The sequence below is a fragment of the Nannobrachium achirus genome (assembly GCF_963921795.1).
Source record: "Nannobrachium achirus genome assembly, chromosome: 22".
NCBI lineage: Eukaryota > Metazoa > Chordata > Actinopteri > Myctophiformes > Myctophidae > Nannobrachium > Nannobrachium achirus.
Window position 1 is genome coordinate 11622638 of NC_137829.1, and position 20095 is coordinate 11642732.

General features: G+C 44.4%; 1 protein-coding gene across 1 annotated transcript in view; it reads right to left on the reverse strand.

The window, feature by feature from the left end:
* Positions 1 to 20095, reverse strand: part of myo16 (myosin XVI) — a gene marked incomplete at both ends in the record, with an annotated part of 134473 nt that overhangs the window by 81985 nt on the left and 32393 nt on the right. The window contains 7 exons of the mRNA XM_080753066.1: positions 743 to 853; positions 1206 to 1356; positions 2073 to 2223; positions 5201 to 5276; positions 10407 to 10532; positions 13698 to 13822; positions 18367 to 18475. Of these exons, the coding sequence (XP_080609192.1) occupies positions 743 to 853; positions 1206 to 1356; positions 2073 to 2223; positions 5201 to 5276; positions 10407 to 10532; positions 13698 to 13822; positions 18367 to 18475 (849 nt within the window). The remainder of the gene's footprint in view (positions 1 to 742; positions 854 to 1205; positions 1357 to 2072; positions 2224 to 5200; positions 5277 to 10406; positions 10533 to 13697; positions 13823 to 18366; positions 18476 to 20095) is intronic.

Below are 20095 nucleotides of genomic sequence, written 5' to 3' on the forward strand. Positions count from 1 at the left end.
AGAACTCTCTGGGCACTAGTTCAACATTGATCCGGCTCTAGTCTTTATAGAGAGCCCGCCGTGTACACATTTCGAGGAAAATAGAAAATGGAAGGGGTTTAAAACATACAAAAACTAATGATCGGATCGGAATACGATTCAGTCCGTGAATATAGTTATGGATTTTCCTTCCTCCAGTGATCAAATCTATATTGATTTGGCAAGCTTTACAGAAAATGTTCACCGATGTTTGCTTCCTTGTGACTGTGAAAATGCATGTGTGCTCGTACAGTAGGCCTGTGTGTGTGTGTGTGTGTGTGTGTGTGTGTGTGTGTGTGTGTGTGTGTGTGTGTGTGTGTGTGTGTGTGTGTGTTTGTGTGTGTAGCACTGTGCCTGTGTCCATGGATCAGGCTTCACGACACAAAAATAGAGTCACAGAATATACTGTACATTAACATTAACTCTAGTCTAAGAGCATGTGTGTTGAAGAAGTCCCATGCTATGCCTGATCGAGTCTCGTGGGTGTACTGTATGTGGGATGTGATTGCAACAATTCCCAATCTACATGTGTCACTCCATTCCAAGTAAACAAGCACAGTGGAAGACATACTGTAGTACCCAAGGGTAAGAATGTGTCTGTGTTTGTATTTCCGTGTGTGTTACTATTGTGTGCTTAACACGAGAGTGAGAATCATTGTCGTTGTGGAACAACAGTGTGGTTGGTTTGGCGTGTGGAAGCACTGCGGTGAAGGGAGCGTCCTACATAGATCTGATCGTTGCCAAAGCGTTTCTGCATCTCATAGAGGAGGCTGCTGTCGGTGAGCTCACTGAGGGATGCCAGATCATCGTTGGGTGCTGGGGGCATCAGCTTCACCTGTGAACACAGCACCAATACGACAGATGATAGCTCAGTAGGATCCCTAACACCCAAGTGAGTGCCTTACATAATGCAAGTGGACACTTCTGCCACGAGAGATAACAGCATACAGTACATTTAAATCCACAGTGTGGAACATTTCGCTGCGGCTAAGTACATTATGTCCCCCTCACACTGCACTACAAATACAAATTGGACGCTGGGAAATGTATTCATGTGCTTGTGTTAACACAGATGTATATTATGTATCCATGTAGTGTAAGTGCTAAAATCCTCTGAGGATGAAAAAGAAAATGGAACCAAATTGATTTTCTTTACCCTCTCAGAGTTGAATTAATGTGTACCGTACCTGTTCCAGTTTGCTAGCTCCAGAGCTGTAGGGACCGTCCAGACCATTGTCCTGGGAGGGATGTCGGCTCAGCGCCCCGCCTGCCTCTCTGAACATGGCACACTTCTCCAGCAGACTGTCCTGCTTGGAGATGGACAGGCCCAGGGGGTTTCTGGAAGGGGTGAGATGGGTCGAGTAGAAAGGGATAGAGGAAAGCATGACAAAAAGAGGAAATTGTCACGTTTTGTAAGCCAGTGGTTCTTAACCTGTGGGTCGGGGACCTGTGGGTCCCCAATTATTTTGGGGGGTCCCCAGATGATTAGCTTAATGTGAAACATTGTTTTCTCGATCAACAGTAAACAAACCAACATACAGTATGAGTGTATATAGAGGGTATCTGCACATTTCTAAAGTGAAAAGTGACAATTTAAGGACTTTTAAGATCCTTTTAATACCTCTAAAATAAAATAAAATAAACATTGGCCATATCGTCAAATATTAAAGGCAGAAATTGTGAAAATAGCTGATCTACATACTCACAAAGCCTCGCAATTGTCACAATAGAACCGTGTTATACAAAATGTAGCCTTCCCTAACACAGGCCTATTTTGGTATAGAGGGGGCAGATTCAGTCTGAAAACAGCCGGTGGATCCTATTGGTTCACGGTCTGTGCCATGGCCCGCCTCCCACTTCCTATGCCAGAAATTTCAGCAGGTTAGCCCAGGCTTTTATTTTTCTTCCTATTGCCAAAATAAAAGCCTGGGTTTCCGAGGCTATACAAAATGTAATGCCTCAACTCTCTTGCTAGTCAGGAAAAAAGGTTGAGAACCACTGCTGTAAGTAAATTCTCAGTGGGGGAAACTCTAAAGAGAAGAGTCTAAACTCACAGGTTCTTGACAGGAGTGGTGAGGTCATGGGACCCCCCGTCGTATCGTTGGTCTGTGCAGGGCAGAGGTGCAGAGGGGTCCTTCAGCCTCTGGATCCAGGAATCCTCAGCTTTCAGCAGCATGTCAACTATGGGCTCTGATGCTGCAATATCTGGGAACATGACGCAATTGTACTCCTTTTAGATAAAGCGACAAACAAAATGTTCACTCAGAAACAAAAATAAAAATGTAACGTTTCAAACTCGAGAATCAATTTGGTAAGGATTTATCTTTTATTGTAATAAGACACTCGTCATGTGTAGGGAATCTAGGGATGGGTATCGTTAAGATTTGAGCAATTCCGGGTCCGGTTCCGGTTCTGCTTATCAATCCGATTCCTTATTGATTCTCTTATCGATTGTCATTGGGCAGGGGGGAGAGAAAGAGTACTAATGGGTTCATTTAACATACATTCTCTTTTATATGATATTGATATAATATTATTTAAATTTTTCCCCAAAAAGTGTGCTCAATCCAACGTCCCGTTTTTGCGGTGGTCAGAACGTGAAGGCACAACGTCATTTTTTACAGTGTACTCAATAACGTCAGCTGCTTGCGCTTCCTTGCAGCTGCTGTACAGCACTTCTACAGTTTGGGACAACGGATTTACATACTTTTCTTTCTTGGACATGGGATTTATAGGGGAGCATTTAGCAACAGAGCACATTGGACATGGAAATCGTTTTGTGTTAGTAAGAATGTGGGAGGCAGCTTGCAAAACAAAAGTTTTAGGGCACTAGCTCGGACACAGAACGGGGAGACATGTCCATGTCTCCGTCCATGCAGTGAGCTTGAGTAAGTGTTACCAACTGAACTAGGAAGGAAAACTGACGCCTCATTATCAAAACTAGCATAGCACACAGGTGCAGCCACAATGACTGTGACATTAACATGCACATTCTCGTGAAATATACAACCAGACTTTAGAATGCCTCTGCTTAGAGACATGTTGGCTGCGGTCTTACAAAACAAGGCAGCGCGTCGCGTGTGATGTCATCGCGCATATGCAGGCATCGATAGCGGAATCGTTAAGGACTTTGGCTAAGGATTCCAAGGAATCGATCCACGGGGAACCAGTTCTCAACAAGAACCGGTTCTTGATACCCATACCGGTTCTTGATACCCATACCCATGTGTGTTAGGGAGGCTTTTGAAAGTGACTCTCCCATTCTTGCCTCAGCCACAGTGTTTCTTGCACTAAAAGCATCTATGAATGTCACAGCCAAAAAAGAATCTCCTCTGCGAGATGGTTCCTAAGACCCTGAGGCATCGGTTCGAGATTTTGACCACATTTTGCAGTTTTCATGGAGGACGGACATTCTAAAAAAAAAATGTTTCCCCCTGTGCGGTCTCTGCAGATACCTACCCTTACAAGGTGTAAATGATGTACAGGACTACAGGTATACATTTCAAAGACTAGCTAAGGGCCATAACAGTGTCAGGTTGTTGTGAGCTTTAAAACACAGCCAGGTACTTCCCTCTGTCCTCGCTGTCAGCACCTATACCCACCCACTCCCCCTTCGTCTCCACCACCAGTACGGATGAGTCCTCTCTGTGGCTGGAATGTGAACCCCACTGTGGATCGATGCAACTGTGCTTAAACAGACGGGGGTGGTGAGTTAAGATCCCCCATGTCTGTAATGAGGCCTAACAGGGCACAGGGGATGGGAATGGCTTTATCCCCTCTTTTATTTCAGAGTAACTGACAACCCCCTTGACTCCCATTTCTCTCTCCTCTCTATCTCTCTCTGCCTGCCCCCTCTTGTTGAAAGGGGCTTTTGAATAGAAAAAGAGGGAATTGTCTTGTGTCTCCAGGCGGCGCACCAGGCTTCCCCGTGTTAAGCCCATATGTTAGAATGGTCTATTGATTAAGGCCAAAGTGAGGTAGTCTGGGGTGCGATCAACCCACCCGGGAGGGGGGGAGCAGGTGAGGGGTGAACGGCTCGGAGTACCAGCGTAATATCCCTCTCTACCAGAGGTTAGCGAGAGCAGCTGAAACGTATCTGAACTAAGCCTCTCACTGCCATTATCACACGAGAGGCTCACTTAGAATTCAATGCAACATTTCATCAAATCCTCCGCGCTCCATATCAGATCCAGAGAATGCATTGGGAATCGTTTGGTTCTCAAAGAGCAATCCTCAAAACACAAGCACAAACATCATCATCCTCTTCCGTAAAGCTGCTATGTACCAGTGTTATCCAATCAGTAATCTCTGACAAACACACACACGCAGTCCCGCACACACGCAAGCACGCACAACCACACACACACACACACACACACACACACACACACACACACACACACACACACACACACACACACACACACACACACACACACACACACACACACACACACACACACACACACACACACACACACGGACAGGACACACAAAAACCATCACCTGCATAATGAACCATGGGTGTTGGTCTTGGACACGCTCTAGTTTTCTGGTACACTTCCAGAAAAGATAATTCTCTTGACTAATGATATCCTATGTTTGTATCCATAAGGAAATTAATCACATCAGCCTGTCGTGATTATTACAAAACACCTCAAAGGTAATGGTGTGTGTGTGTGTGTGTGTGTGTGTGTGTGTGTGTGTGTGTGTGTGTGTGTGCGTGCGTGCGTGCGTGCGTGCGTGCGTGCGTGCATGCGTGCGTGCGTGCGTGCGCGTTTGTGTGCGTGAGTGAGTATAAGCTGTTAATATTATCATTATTTCCCTCTTGAGTTTTCATATACAGTATGGACAATAATGACCTATGTTTGACTGTGTGTGTGTGTGTGTGTGTGTGTGTGTGTGTGTGTGTGTGTGTGTGTGTGTGTGTGTGTGTGTGTGTGTGTGTGTGTGTGTGTGTGTGCATGCGTGCGTACATACATGTGTGTTTGTTTGAATGTCCCTCTACATTATCATAGTGATTACTTATGCATGCAAAGAAAAAACAAAAACAAACAAAACCCATTTCTCCGGTTCATTAGCGCGCACGTTTGTTTGTCTGTTCATGTGTGTGAGAGCCAGCCTGTCCATGTGTGTTTGTGTGTTTGTGTGTGCGTCTGAGAATGAAAACATGAGTGATTACCTGAGGGCTTGTCTTGGTTGCAGTTCAACAGAGCAGGGTTCGCCTGGTGCCTGAGGAGCCGGCTAACGATGCTGGTCTGTTAGAAGGAGACGGGAGAAACACCAAGCCTTGATTTGGACAGCACATTTTTATATAGTTTTAGTCATAGCCTTTTGACTAAAATTCCATTTGGTTTGAAGCATATTTTAGTCATCTAAAATGCTTTAGTGTTGGTCTAGTTTAAGTCGACTAAATATCATGAGATTTTAGTCGACTAAATCAAATCTACAGTTGATTTTGTAGCCTGAAATGTGTTTTGGCGGTGCCTTGATGGCGTCGCAATGGCTGATTTTACACTTGGTTGGATACTGAAAATAGATGATCTATAAGCTCACAATGCGATGCGTGTGAGCTTGTAGATCTGATATTTTCAGAGCGTAACACCCCAGCGCAACCAAACATAACATTACTTGTCTCTCTTCTCCGCTAGTTTTTTTGTTGACAAAATTAGTTGACAAAATTATTTACTTTTTATTTAGTTTTTGTCAGTGAAAAAAAAAACACTAACTGGTATTTATCAGAACAAAGTTTCTGATGAATTTGCTAAAATATAGAGCAATTTTATCTGTAGGCTTGGAGCAGATTTGTAAAAGTAATGGTTTTGTTCTTATAGCCATATGTCAAATAAGAAATGTATTGCATCAGTGGCATCTTCCAATTGCATTAGTATTAGTATTAGTCAAAGGGGTTTACTGTAATATCACATCACTTTTGTACAGTATTTACTTATAACCTAGGTATAATGGTTGGGTAAGAGTATGGGATTTTGCTAAGTAAAGCCCCTGCTTCACCATGCAAGACTGTCGCACATAACCAGTAAAAATAGCAGATCTACAAGCACACAACGCCTTGTTGTGTGCTTGTAGATCGGCGATTTTCACTATTTGAAATCGTTTTAAAATGTTAAATGCAAAACAAACTGTTTTGGACACACAAGGTTTCCACCCGACAACAGCGATATGCTGTGATATTGCTAATATAATTCTAGTAGGAGACAATTATTAGGTCTGTTCTAAATATTGCACTGTAGATTACTGAAAATGTCCATGCACGGACACAAGTGCAAGGCAGGGGGGGGGGGGGGGGGGTGGTACCGTGCACATGACAGAGGGGAGGTCTACAGGACAGCGTGGGTCCTTTATTAGCCACTCTAGCGACCCCCCATCTAACATATAATTTTCCGAATGTCTGTCTGTCTGAGTGTCTGTCTGTCTGAAACCGCGTTTCTCCTCAGTGGCTGGAGCAATTGATCTGAAATCGCATCACCATCAGCATATGAACACACCTGACATAACTGTGAAGCCCGTTTGTCACTTTCACAAATCGTATGCTGTATAATTGCATTTTTATGGTGTATCTATATCTATTTAGCCTACAGTACCTTTTGTGACCACACATGTTAAGGGAGGGGCGCTGTTGTTCAGGCCATGCACAATCACACACAAACCCACACACACACACACACACACACACACACACACACGGGGGGGGGGGGGGGGGAGTGTGTGTGTGTGCAGGCGGGCAGGCGGGCGGGCGGGCGGGGGGGGGGGGGGGGGGGGGGTGGTTCTGGCCCTGTTACAGATGTTGTCCAAAATCATGCAGATCGGTACACAGTATCTCTGTAGCCGTTAAATGGAACGGGTATTTCTTACATTGATGCTCCTACATATTAGCATGCAAGCACCAGTTAAAGTTACTTTCCATCCCTCATATACTGTGTGCACAGTGCACATCCCATAATCCACACACTGCACATCATTTCGGAGCTCATATCTTTGAACGGGTAAGGGCTAGTGTTGTATAACAGAAGAAGACCCCCGTAGACTCCCACCCTCATTATGGCGAACATCGCCATGGCATGCTGTCACACTCTATATAGATGAATCTAACCTGGGGTTTCCTGACAGTTTCACTCCTCCCACAGCTTCCTGTTCTCACTCTATGTATCCTCTCTTCCCTTTCATTACTCCTTTCATCCTCTTATGTTCTTCCTCTTCTACACTTCCTTTCCCAGTTTCCCGCCTCCCCCTTTGCCTCCCTAAGGGAGTGACATCGATGTCAGGTGTGTGATCCAAGAGATGAGACGTGTGATGTGGGCGGAATGACTGTGTGTGATGAGAACACATATTGTGTGCAGCGTTGTTGACGTTTCTGCAGTGTGCGTTTGTCAGGACTGAGCCTGTACTTGGTGGGAAAAGACTAGGGCTGACCCAGATATCCGAATATTCGGATAGTCAGGTACAAAGAGGCGCACAAACACACGCACATACTGTAGGGTCTCCTAGTGGAGATAACAAAATGTTATCAGCATGCAGTGCATGCTATTCCCCCCGTACTGAGGAAATCCTGCCAAATTAGGCTATGTATTGATTTCATTTGACACTAGAGTTTCACTCCAGACGCTTTGAATAAGAATATTAATGTCAAGTGTCCTTGAGCAGATAAAAGAGTCCAGACAAATCTCCACAGTTCTGCCACTGTTTTACTAAGACATGGCATTCAAATCACGTCAAAACACAATTTCCACATTGGAATAGCGAGGCACTAATATACTGTACTATGCTGTGAGATTGGACCACACACTGAAGTAGGAAGAGCAAATAAATGTTCTTCTCACGAGCTAGAAATTCAAATTGAATAGAAATTCAAGGAACGTGAAAAAAGTGGTGTGTGGGAGCAATGGAGAATACTTAGCCTATTAGAAAATAGTTTTCTCCTTTTTTTTTCTCTCGGGGATACGGGATTGCCAATGGTTGACACACTTGACTTTGAAAATGTTGAAATGTTGGCCCCTAAATCAGATGCCTGTCATAATCGTATTAATATGCTTCCACAATACACCGGTTTGCTTTCATTCTCTAAACAATTAAATTTCAAAGAGGCCAATACACCCTCCACATCACTCTCATTACGAGGTAGCACTGAGTCTGTTCAGCTACTGCATGCTTCAATCAGTTTCTTTTTTTGCATTTTATGCAAACAGATCTATCATTTAGTAATCATGGCCCCATGAGTCTATGCCTGTCAGTCAAACTCAGTCTATAAATATTGACCTCATATCTTTGGCACTGTGCCTAATGATAATGACCTGTCCCATGGTCAAAGATCACATAAGGACCAAGGAAGTGTCAGCAAGATCAGGCAGTAATCGACCCATTGTTGGTGCATGGATGGGGATACTCTATTCGTTATTCATCATAGCGACTTATACCCATGCTCAGACAGACTGACACAATTGAATGCACTGAATTGTGTTTTGTTTTTAATTCGTTTCTGAAATTGGGGAGAATAAACCATCTGAAATGAGGAAGCATCTCTAAGCTCTAAGCTTTCCAGCAGGTTTGAACTTAATTTACTGGAGTCATAGGGTCAACACATTTTTAGTCAGGATTTATAGGCTGACCCTTTGTCAGTCTATTACCTACAGAGTGCTAGTAAAACAATAGACCTTTGCTAATAGGGGTCTTTGAGTCAACAGCACAGGGTTACAGTTGCTCAGCCAGTGTCTCCAGGCAGTGAGCTTGTGCTTCATTCAACGTGACGGCAAAACCTGGCATTAATATGACCGGTAATTAATTACCAGGGCTAGATCATTTCAAATGCATAGGATAAGCCAAGACGGTAATGTATTTGTGATGGAGGGAAGGGTGTGAATGTAGTGAGGAGAAAGTCAATGATGAGGAAGGCTATGCCTCAGTGTCTAGTTGGTATGCAGGGAGCTGAGCACCGGTACCTCTGAAGTGAGCAGGGAATAAAGTCATGCAGGGGCCCGTGGTGATTTAGCACTGCAGACCAAACCTAATCGATTCTCCACTGCTCTGTTCTGCCACTCTCGAGTCAGGTACACTTATGCACTCACTCACCTACAGTACATATGTGAACGTTGCTAATGTGAGGAGTCAGAAAGACAGAGAAAGAGGAGTTTTATTTAGAATCATCCAGAGGGAATTGGGTACACTTAACCCTACACACATCTATAGTGTGGTGGTGTGTGTGTGTGTGTGTGTGTGTGTGTGTGTGTGTGTGTGTGTGTGTGTGTGTGTGTGTGTGTGTGTGTGTGTGTGAGTGTGTGTGTGTGTGTGTGTGTGTGTGTGTGTGTGTGTGTGTGTGTGTGTGTGTGTGTGTGTGTGTGTGTGTGTGTGTGTGCGTGCGACGATATGAGAAAGATGAAAGAGAGAGAGAATATTTAAAGACATAATGTACTAGATAACACACAACCTCTGGGAAGAGGAACATGAGAGGTAAAGAGCCCTATTCTAAATACAGTAGGAAAAAATTGTCTTTGTCAGCAGCCAAGCACACAGCCCCAGAAATGTAATTAAATAACTGGTGGCGTCAGCAAGATTTCAACATGATTGCTCACTTTCCTTCATGGCTAGACCCCTCCCTTTCCAACAGAACACATCCACCCAGCACTCCCAACCCGACCTCCGGGCCCGTCTAGGAATCAGTCTTCTACCCTTCTATGTGGGAACTGGGAAGCCATTAAAATCTTGAATCTGAAATGCAGTAACTAATGCGAATGCTCTGACGTACCGCCGCCAGCACTCCTTGAACACGATTGATTGGTCTGAGAAGAGCAGTTTATCAGTGATCACAGAGAAGTCGCTGAAGGGCAGTCCTTCGGGGCGACGGACACTGCATCGATGGTTTCCTCGCTATTTCAACAACTTTCCTTATTGGTTGCGTTTCCCCGCTGGGTCGATGATGTCGCGAGGGTTGGAATTAGCAGGGCCTGAGTCTTTGAATATATCTTTTCAAAAGCGAACATTTGTAACTCAAATATTTGCTTCTGGGTGGTCTCTGGAACAACATATTTTGAGGTGGGGGTCCGCGGCCAAATACATGGCATTTTGAGGGTCCTTGACATGAAAAAGTCTGAGAACCACTGATTTAGAAGAAGGATTTAGAAGACATTTAGAGAATCGTGTCAAAAATAGTCAAAGGCTTGCACAAATGTTCACGTCTTGAAAAGTTCAAGTTCACAGCACGGCACTTGGTGCCGCGCTGTGAGCTTGTATAACTGCTATTTTTCAATAGCTAAAGCATAACATAATGGTTAAAGTGGTTCAAATCTAACATGCACAGATTTGCGTTCCCGGTCTAAATGGCTTGATTAACGTTAACAGTTGGGAGTGCCATGCAAGTCATGTGTGGACGCTGTTACCTGTCCATATTTGGCGGCCAGGTGGAGGGGAGTCCAGAAGCTGTTGTCTGAGACCTGGGGATCCGCCCCGCTCTCCAGCAGGACACACACCACCTCTCTGTAGCCACTGGCACATGCTATATGGAGCTATGGAGAAGAGAGAGGGGAAGTGAGGGACAGGATCAACACTATTATAAACACACATACAGTATGCTCACGCACGCACGTCGCACTCACGTACGCACGCCACCACGTACGTACCCGCGCACGCACGCACGCACGCACGCACGCACGCAGAGCCGTTTCTGTCCCCACGGGGGCCCTAAGCATGATTCTGCTATGGGGCCTTCCTGCGGGCGCGAGTGTAGCGTGCGCTCGCGAAAAATATACATTTCTATTGTTTTTTAATCCATTTTATAATGGGTTTAATTCTGTTTTTTTTAAATATAAATAGGCCAAATTGCAGAATCGTCATGCAATGTAGCATCAAATAGCCTAACATAACAAAGGACTGGACAAATACCCCCAAATAAGCATAGATGTAGGATATGCCAAGGCGATGATCTGAAACATATTATAGTAGGCTATATAATTTGTAAATATACATATAGCACTAAATCCTCCGCCTCCCCCCCAAAAAATATATATAAATGAATAAATAAAAAACAACAACAACAGGCAAAGTTTTTTTGCTATGTTTGATTTGTTCTTTTCTTATTTAAATAAAAAATCACACCCGTGTGAAGTGGAGCTGTGTGTGTGTGTGTGTGTGTGTGTGTGTGTGTGTGTGTGTGTGTGTGTGTGTGTGTGTGTGTGTGTGTGTGTGTGTGTAGATCATGTGTACCGATTTTTGTGACATTTGAAGAAAATATGTAGGAAAAGGAGCAAAAGGTGTGTTTTGGAGAAAATTCAAGATGGCGGAAAATCTATCCTGGCGCAAATGGGCGTGGCCTATATGGGGAGATGCGTCTTGACCCAAGGAATCCAGGGAAAAAAGAATTTTAATTTTCCGATCCACGGTTCAAGAGTTACGGGGCAAAACGTAAAGTGGGCCGTTATAGCGCCACCATGAGGCCGAGTGATGTAATTATTTTTCGATTCATTCTTAAAATCATTATGAATCTCCTCTCCGAGGTTTGAAACTGTAGCTCCTATGGTTTACGAGTGAAAAATACTTGAAAGTGATTTCTTGCATTGTCCCATTATAAGTCAATGGGGACAATTAAGCGTCGTTTTTTGCCGATTACGTCGGCATGGTAAGGCGGATCGGAACGAAAGGTAATAGAACACCATTCCCGGCCGAGCCGCACATTTTGATGTATATATTGCGCGAGTGGCGTAAATGGTGCGGCACTAGTTACGCGCCGAAGTCAGGCTACATACACACACACAGACACACAGACAGACACACAGACAGACCCACACAGCCACGTATAGGGAGCTGCACACAGCTCCAAAAATGAAAACTTCCCCCTAGGGGTGCTGGAGCACCTGCAGCACCCCTATGGGGAATATAGTTCCCACGGCTATGGCCGGAGCCATCATCCAAAACATCGCATTCACTTTCACTTTCAGCAGTGCAGCGATGCGCTGGTATTTGGGAAGCAAAGAAAGTCACCACAGTTTGATTCGATCATTGCTTAGTCAATTATGAAGGCCTTTGCGATTCGCTAATTGCGAGATTTCACATCGCGATTTCGGTTTGAAAACGATTGACCGTGCAGCACTGGTTCTTTTCTGCAGAGGAGGGGGCGGCGGGGGCCTTTTTGGTCGGCTGGGCCTTACGCAGACTGAGTAGTCTGCGTATACGGCCCGCCGGCGCTGCACGCACGCGACAACAGCAGTGTGTGGAAACCAAATGCGATGCTTCTTACTAAGGATGGAGCGATATTATCGTTTATCGTGATAAAAAACACTCACGATAATCGTATTGTGGAGATTTAATTTATTGTGATATCGTCCTCCGTCATGCACTAGGGATCAATTTACCTTTTGTTTGCTGAAATGCATATCCGCTACCACTTAAACCCTCTATAATTGGCAAAGCGGTACACAGTATCTCTAAAGTCATGTCATCATCATGGATCTGTCCCATTTCCCATATTCCCTCCTGATTGGCTACGACTGCCTTCTAAAGTTTGTGTATGCCACGTTTAGGGAGTCTTACTGGTTGGTAAAAGGTACTTATAATTAGGGATGTGCGCGTGTATTCGGTTATCCGAGTACACGGTTTGTAAACCACTATTCGTTTTGAAAATACAATTCGATTATTCTATTAAATATATTTTTAATTATTGAGATATTAACTTTATTAAACATTTAAACTCTGCGCCCATATTACTGTCTTGTCTTAATAAAATGTTACTTTTTAACAAGCAAATTAAGCAATCCCTTGGTTGATTTGCGGAGCATGACTGTCTGTGTCACAGTCTGACTGACTGTTGCGCGCTGCAGTGGTCGTGCTGACCTGCAGTGAGTGTGCATGGCTGCACGCAGCCACACACCAGGCAGGCTGTCCGCTGCGCAAGTAAATTAATGGCAATTAAGCGACGTGTATCTTAAAGATACTGGATGTGAATCACTCGCCTGCATGCTGCATCTGTGATCCGGTCCATGAATTAATCCATATTTTGAGGTGAGAACAAGCCAAGGAGAATGCTTAATCATACATTGGCTGAGTATGGAATACCATTATGTAGCTAACTTTGAAGAGAACAGAGCTGTTGCTCAGTTACTATAGCGACTCCAGTCAGACAGACATCAGCTGTTGTAGCGACCAAGCTGAGACTGATGCGCTAATTATTGATCTGACCCAGATTCACGCAATGACGTAATTGATTAATTTGAGCAAGATTTCAATATTATTTAACATTTTAAAAGGCTTTTATATACTCTTGATACTTTTTTCAAACGAGGTTTGCCCTAATAGATCGAAGTGCTCAGTTTTGGCTATTTTCTGTGTGAAATTACAATTAAAAAAAAAATAACAATTCATTTTCGACTAGTCGAATATTCGTTTACAAAATTGTCGTGTACACGTCAGTGAAATTAGTCGCTAGGAACATCCCTACTTATAATATACGTACATGATAAAGTATTTTTTTCACTCTATCAGATGTCTTTGCCAAAAAATAGCAGATCTATAAGCTCACAACGCGTTTTGACGCGTTGTGAGCTTATAGATCTGCTATTTTTTGGCAAATGTTCCACCCCAGGATAATGGATTTTGATTATCGCAATAATATCGTAAATCGCGATTGGCACAATAATCTTGATATGAAATGTTCATATCGTCCCATCCCTACTTCTTACCAGAGTGACCCCATCGTCGTTGGGTTGGTTGAGACTTGCTCCACTGGCAATCAGTTGCCTGACGTCGGACAGCATGGTGCTGGGCCTCTGAGTCCTCATGGTGTGCATGGATGTCACATCAACCCCTACAAGCAGACATAGGCACATTGTAAGTGCTACATCCACACACACACGTCTCACACTATGGAATCTATATGTTTTTTACACAATTAATGCGTTCATAGCATAGTAATTTAATTGCACCTATTCATTTTAATCCTAAAGCTTTGCCACAGAGTTCTACCAACAGTTTCTGCACCACATACATGTGACGGGTCAAACTGACTGGTTTCATTGGCAATGACATGCCACGATTTTTTCTTTCTTAGTTTTTGAGATTTTCTCATTGGTCTGTATTGCAATTTCTTTGTTTTGCCATCAAAGTATCTGTAGCTCAGAAACTATTCAAAACATAATTAAAAAGCGATCATGGTGTCAGTATAAGAACCCACTTTATGTTATGGCGTATATACAGTAGCAGCACACACGCTTTCCTGCCTAATTTGATTTTCCACCAATTAAAAATGTCTTCAAAACACATTTTTAAGCTCCTCCTACAGATTTTGTCCAACCCTTATCAGCCTTTTTGTTTTGTCCAACCCTTTCTGTAGTCGTAATAAAGAAAGATGTTCAAAGATGTTTTTAATATTCAATAGCGTTTTGCGTTTTGTTAATAATTGGCTCCCAATATTTGACAAAAACTAATGCCTCAAGACCCAGATTGGACAAAAAACGGACTCATAAATGCGTTATTGTCTTATCATCAACCCAAAATCCAAATCAATTGAGGAGCCTTCATAGAACAGTCGTAGAAATATGATCTTTCCACTTGGATTCATGCTTAAACGATAGCATAATTTGCGTTGGGGGCAACCACACTTCACAATTTCACCAAATTGTATAAGAAGAGATTTTACCTGCAGCCATACGTAAGGAAAAAACCTGATTCTCATTGTAAAACCCAACTATGATCAAAGGCATGACCTCATGTCCATGACATATACGATCTCTATACATAATCATGAAGTTACTGTGATCAAAACGATCTAATTCACACCATGACTGGACTTTCGTTTCCACATAATAAGAAAGAAGCCTGGTTCCATGCATTGTCCATGGTGAGGAGGAGCAAGTCGTTGTGACAGGAGACGGAGCCAGCTAAAAGCGGTGTGGAAAAAGTTGTTGAAAGTTCAACTTTTTCGTTGAGGTTGGTGGCGAGAAAAAGCAGCAGCCAATCAGAAGCTTGCCGTGGTCTGATCTAGGCATTAACTAGGCATATACCGTATACGTGAAGGTGATCTGGGTTGTTTCAAACACATCTTTTTTGCAGGAAAATGCTTAGAGGAAAACCACTACTGCTGTTGGTGTGAATTTGGCGTAAAGCCCTAGTCTAGACTGGCTCAGTCAAAGACAGACAGAGGTCAATGCACCACCTATACTCACACACACACACGCAGTGGGCACGGGTTCTGGTTGCTGGAGCGGTGTATTGATTATAGATCAATCTATGTTTCTCAGCGATTAGCTGTGGGGCACTAACTAATGGGACTTTTCCACATCGATTGGTTGGATCAGCTAATCGATGGGTTTGTCTTAACAAAACAAATGAGAGCCTTAGGCCTTGGATCTACGGTATGTCAGGCACAACCGTATGGCTTGACATTCCGGTTAAAGGGGGATTCTTACCATTGGCGGTTTCCAAACTGGCAGGTAACCTGTTATACATGAAAATATTAGATTTATCTCACTACAGGAGCTACAGGAGTTAGCCACTGTAACTTAAGAGTTACTGCAAAAAGAGACAAGAAAGATCATTTGTTATGAGATTACTGTGTCACCCCCCCCCCCCCCAATCTCTCTACAGAAAGAGCATGATGCAGAGACACATGGACAGCCTGTCTTCTCCTTTCCATCACACACTCCATCAGGCTAGAGAGCATGCAGCAACGCACGTTGCTATGGCAACAGAGACCTAGATTGTGCGGGCAAAAGTGTTTTTCGGGGGTGGCACGGCTCAGCGAGAGCGAGTGGGGGTGGGTGTGGGGTTGCTGGGGGGGGGGGGTGAATCGGGGGGAGCTGGAGAGGGTGATGTAACTGGAGAGAGAGAGAGAGAGAGAGAGAGAGAGAAAGTGAGAGAGAAGGAGAGAGAGAGATAGGGGGATCACCACATGGGTTCACAGTTGGGAGGCAAAGACACCCAGAAGCACCATGGCTTGGCTTGTTCAGTAGCTCGTAAAGGGAGGTGTGTCCACGTGTGTGTGTGTGTGTGTGTGTGTGTGTGTGTGTGTGTGTGTGTGTGTGTGTGTGTGTGTGTGTGTGTGTGTGTGTGTGCATGGGAGCGAGCGTGCGTGGGTTCGTACGTATGCATGTGTGTGTGTGTGTGTGTGTGTGTGTGTGTGTGTGTGTGTGTGTGTGTGTGTGTGTGTGTGTGTGTGTGTGTGTGTGTGTGTGTGTGTTCAGTATGTGCACGCGTGCAGTACTGAAGCCAGAACAGCAGAAACAGAGGGGTGGTCTGCATTGTGATGAGCTGGCTGTCTGCAGTCAGTGGTTCCCATCTGTCATGTGATCCTGTGTGGCCGGTGACAGATGACGCAAAGGAGGAGAGCCCTCCATCAACGTCTTATGTCTTTCTCTGTCTGCACCGTTCCTTCCCCCCCGTTGCTTCATGTCTCACAGAATAATCCTCAGAGATAGACTAACTCACGAGTCTACCCTGCGTGCTCGCTCTCCCTGTCAGCCTATGTATCCGTCTGTGTACATCTGTCTTATCTCTCCACGGCTCTCTCTCTGGGTCACTATTCTTTTCTGTCTACGTCTACTGCTCTCACCCTCTATTTCCTTTTCTCTTAAAGTTTCTGTGCTGACCTTCTCCTTTCTCAGTTGGGGAGAGGCAGAGAGAGAGAGAGAGACAGAGACAGAGAGAGAGAGAGAAATTCTATCAAACAAATTCGGGCCTACAGGCTTACTGTACTTTACCAGCATTGACATATTGTACAGTATGCAAAGAAATACACTAATGTACTGCACACACGCACACACACACACACTCTCTCTCTCTCTCTCACTCTCTCTCTCTCTCTCTCTCTCTCTCTCTCTCTCTCTCTCTCTCTCTCTCTCTCTCTCTCAGGGTGAGTGAATGATTATCACAGCTATTTGTGTCTGAAAATTGGGTCAGAAAATTATTAGGTAATCAAAGGGATGTGAATAATCTTAGTTTAGCTAATCTATTTTTGTGTTATCATGCATAGTAATGGTCAAGCACATTTGCTTCATTGTTGTGACAATTAAATATTCAGTAGCTGTTAGTAGCATGTACCGTATTATTATGTGTAATAAATGCGGCATGTGATTATCTGAGAGGGACTTTTAATTGACAATGAGTGAGGCTTAATAGTAGAAAGTGGGAGGAATGGGTGAGATGGCAGAACTGCCACCACATGCTGTGGTGATAAAGTGTCTCATCAGACAGGGCTCAAGGGACATGGAGATGAGAAAAACTTTTTTTTTTTTGCCATCAGAGAATGCTGTTGAAATGTTCTGAAAACTGGTACATTAAAAAGAGGGAGGAAAGGGCATTGAACGGAACACTCGAAAATGCTATTAGAAATAAATCTCTCTTTTCCCCCTTGATTTGTGTGTGTGTGTGTGTGTGTGTGTGTGTGTGTGTGTGTGTGTGTGTGTGTGTGTGTGTGTGTGTGTGTGTGTGTGTGTGTGTGTGTGTGTGTGCGCGTGCGATACCTACATAACAGCATCTTGGCCGATTGAACCTGCACTTGCCTAGCAGTACAATACTGTTTCATTAAGACTTCCTTCGACACGTGTAAGACTACAAACCAACCCATAGCACCATTTCCTCGCCATTCTCTGACTCATGTTGTAACCCCATGTGTACACGACTTATTAACTGGTAACTGTCACATTCTCACATTAGGCCAATGTCTCCTAAATGAGGAAATGGAAAGTGTTCCTTCAGTCATTTAACTTCTTTTATTCTCCCTCTCTATAAGGGCGATGATGTTAAATGAACCTGCCCTGCTGAGGCAGCCAGTTAATTGCTACGCAGTTCATGGAGAACGGAATGTCAAAAGTTAAACCGATGCCCCCCCCCCCCTTTCTCCCTGTGCCTCTCTCTCACTATGTCTCCCTCCTCTCCATCTCTCAGGAGCAAACCAGCTGACCACGGGTTGGTCCACCGCAAGGCAACCTCGCAAAACAAAAGAACATGTCTCAAACCATTACCATGTATTACACCAGTAGTTCTCAACCTTTTCAGGCCGCAACCCCCAAAATAATAATATTTTAACTGGGGAACCCCACCCTGCACAAGCACTTGGCAGGTGGGGCAAGTTGGCATTACATTTAGTTTGATTCGATCTATTCCATTATGAAAATAGCCGATCTACCGGTACATGTATGTTGGTCTGTTTATTGTTGAGTGAGAAAACAATGTTAAATAACATTTAGCTAAACATCTGGGGACCCCCCAAAATAAATTGGCGACCCCCCTGGGGGTCATGACCCACAGGTTGAGAACCACTGTATTACACCACAACACAACACAACACAACACAACACAACACAACACAACACAACACAACACAACAGAAGTGAACAGCGTGTCACAAGTTACCGTTTTCCTCCAGGTGCTTTCGGAGGATGTAGCTGCTCTCTGTCCCTTCAGACGCGTAGTCCAGAGGGATGTTTCCGTTGACGTCCTGCAGCAGAACATTGACCCCGGCCTTCCAGACGTCGGAGAAACGAGGGGAGGAGGGGGTTGGGGTGGAGTGGGGAGAAAACACATTGAGTCCTGGCTATGGCCATTCATCAGACTGGGAATCAATGATTAAGTGGGCCCAATTATCAGAGCTTCCCAGATGCAGTGTCCCAAAGAGAACAGCCGAGACGTTAACAGACAAAACGGACTGAATTAAGCAACTCATTATATAAAGGCCTGGGGGTACCGTGGAGTGGTGGGTGGATGGGTGGATGGGTGGATGGGGGGGACGGTCATTGATCAGACTTTGGGATCATCAGGGCTGAGTGTGTATACAACGCGCACGTGACAAGATTAATGTGTGTTTACTTACAGAGAGAGTCCCGCCAACGCGGGCCTTCTGTTTTGGTGTGAGATAACATGAAGGCACCTTCCCTTGGGCGCTTTTAAAGACTGCTGGTCACAATACCATTATGATTGATCGCCTCTCCTTGCAGGAGCTCGGTTGCATTTGTGTATTATTGGGAGCGCTGCAACGCTTCACCAGTAGAGCAGAGATGTACTATATAGAATATACATGCTCCAGAAAATATAAACACCTTACAACCCCCTGTATTGCCGTGTTGCCTACACTTCGTTTCCTCTGTCTCCCTCCATTTTTATCACCCTCTCCTCGGGGCGAGGTGCTAAAACCAACACATATCCTTTACAAGTGGCGATTGTCAAGCGTCCAGCCATAAATCCAGCCCGTTGTTTGACTAAACAACAAAAGACAAGGCTGCTGCAACGACCGGCGCTGCTGAACGGGGGCCGATAAGAGGGACAGGGGACTTTAAGTGCGGATCCTTATTGAATATTTACAGCTAATGGAATCCTAACGCCACAGTCGTAGCGTGGCGGAGAGATTTATGAGCCAGACCTCGGACAGACAGGAGAGAGGGAGGGGGTCATGAAGAGGAAGGAGGTGAAAAGTGAAGAAGGGGGCCCCGCTGACAAAGCATCCCAGCCAACATCAACCTTGGTTCGCTGAAACAAATCACCAAATCCAAAGTCACAAGGACACGCACACGTGCACGCACGCTCACACACGCACAGTATACTATTCAAAGCCGCTGAAATTAGTATATCGTCACTGTCGGGCAGAAACCTCGTATCTCCAAGTTCCAAATGTGTACGTTTCTTCGATGAAGTAAAGCCCTGCTTTGTTATACAAGACTGTCACACAAAACTAGCGGAAATAGCCGATCTACAAGCACACAACGCCTTGCACCTTGTAGATCGGCTATTCTCGCTATATATATATATTTTCTTAATTATACAAAACGAACGGTTTTGGACATACAAGGCTTCCACCCAACAACAACGTTATTTAATTAAATACTTTTTGTCCTAATTCAGCTAATCTTTCAGTTATTTTCTTTTTTTTTTGGGGGGGGGGGCATATCCTTTAGCCTGGAATCACAAATACAGTGTGATAAAGGCAGAACACCGCAGCACAATCCAATGATAAAAGAAGTGGTTATAGCGAGGTCAGTCGTTGTGCAGGCGTTGGTACCTCTCCATCTGGGTTGTCTTCTGGGAGCTCTTCACACTCCCTTATCAGGGTTAATTAGGGGTTAATGAAAGTATTAATTAACATTACCCA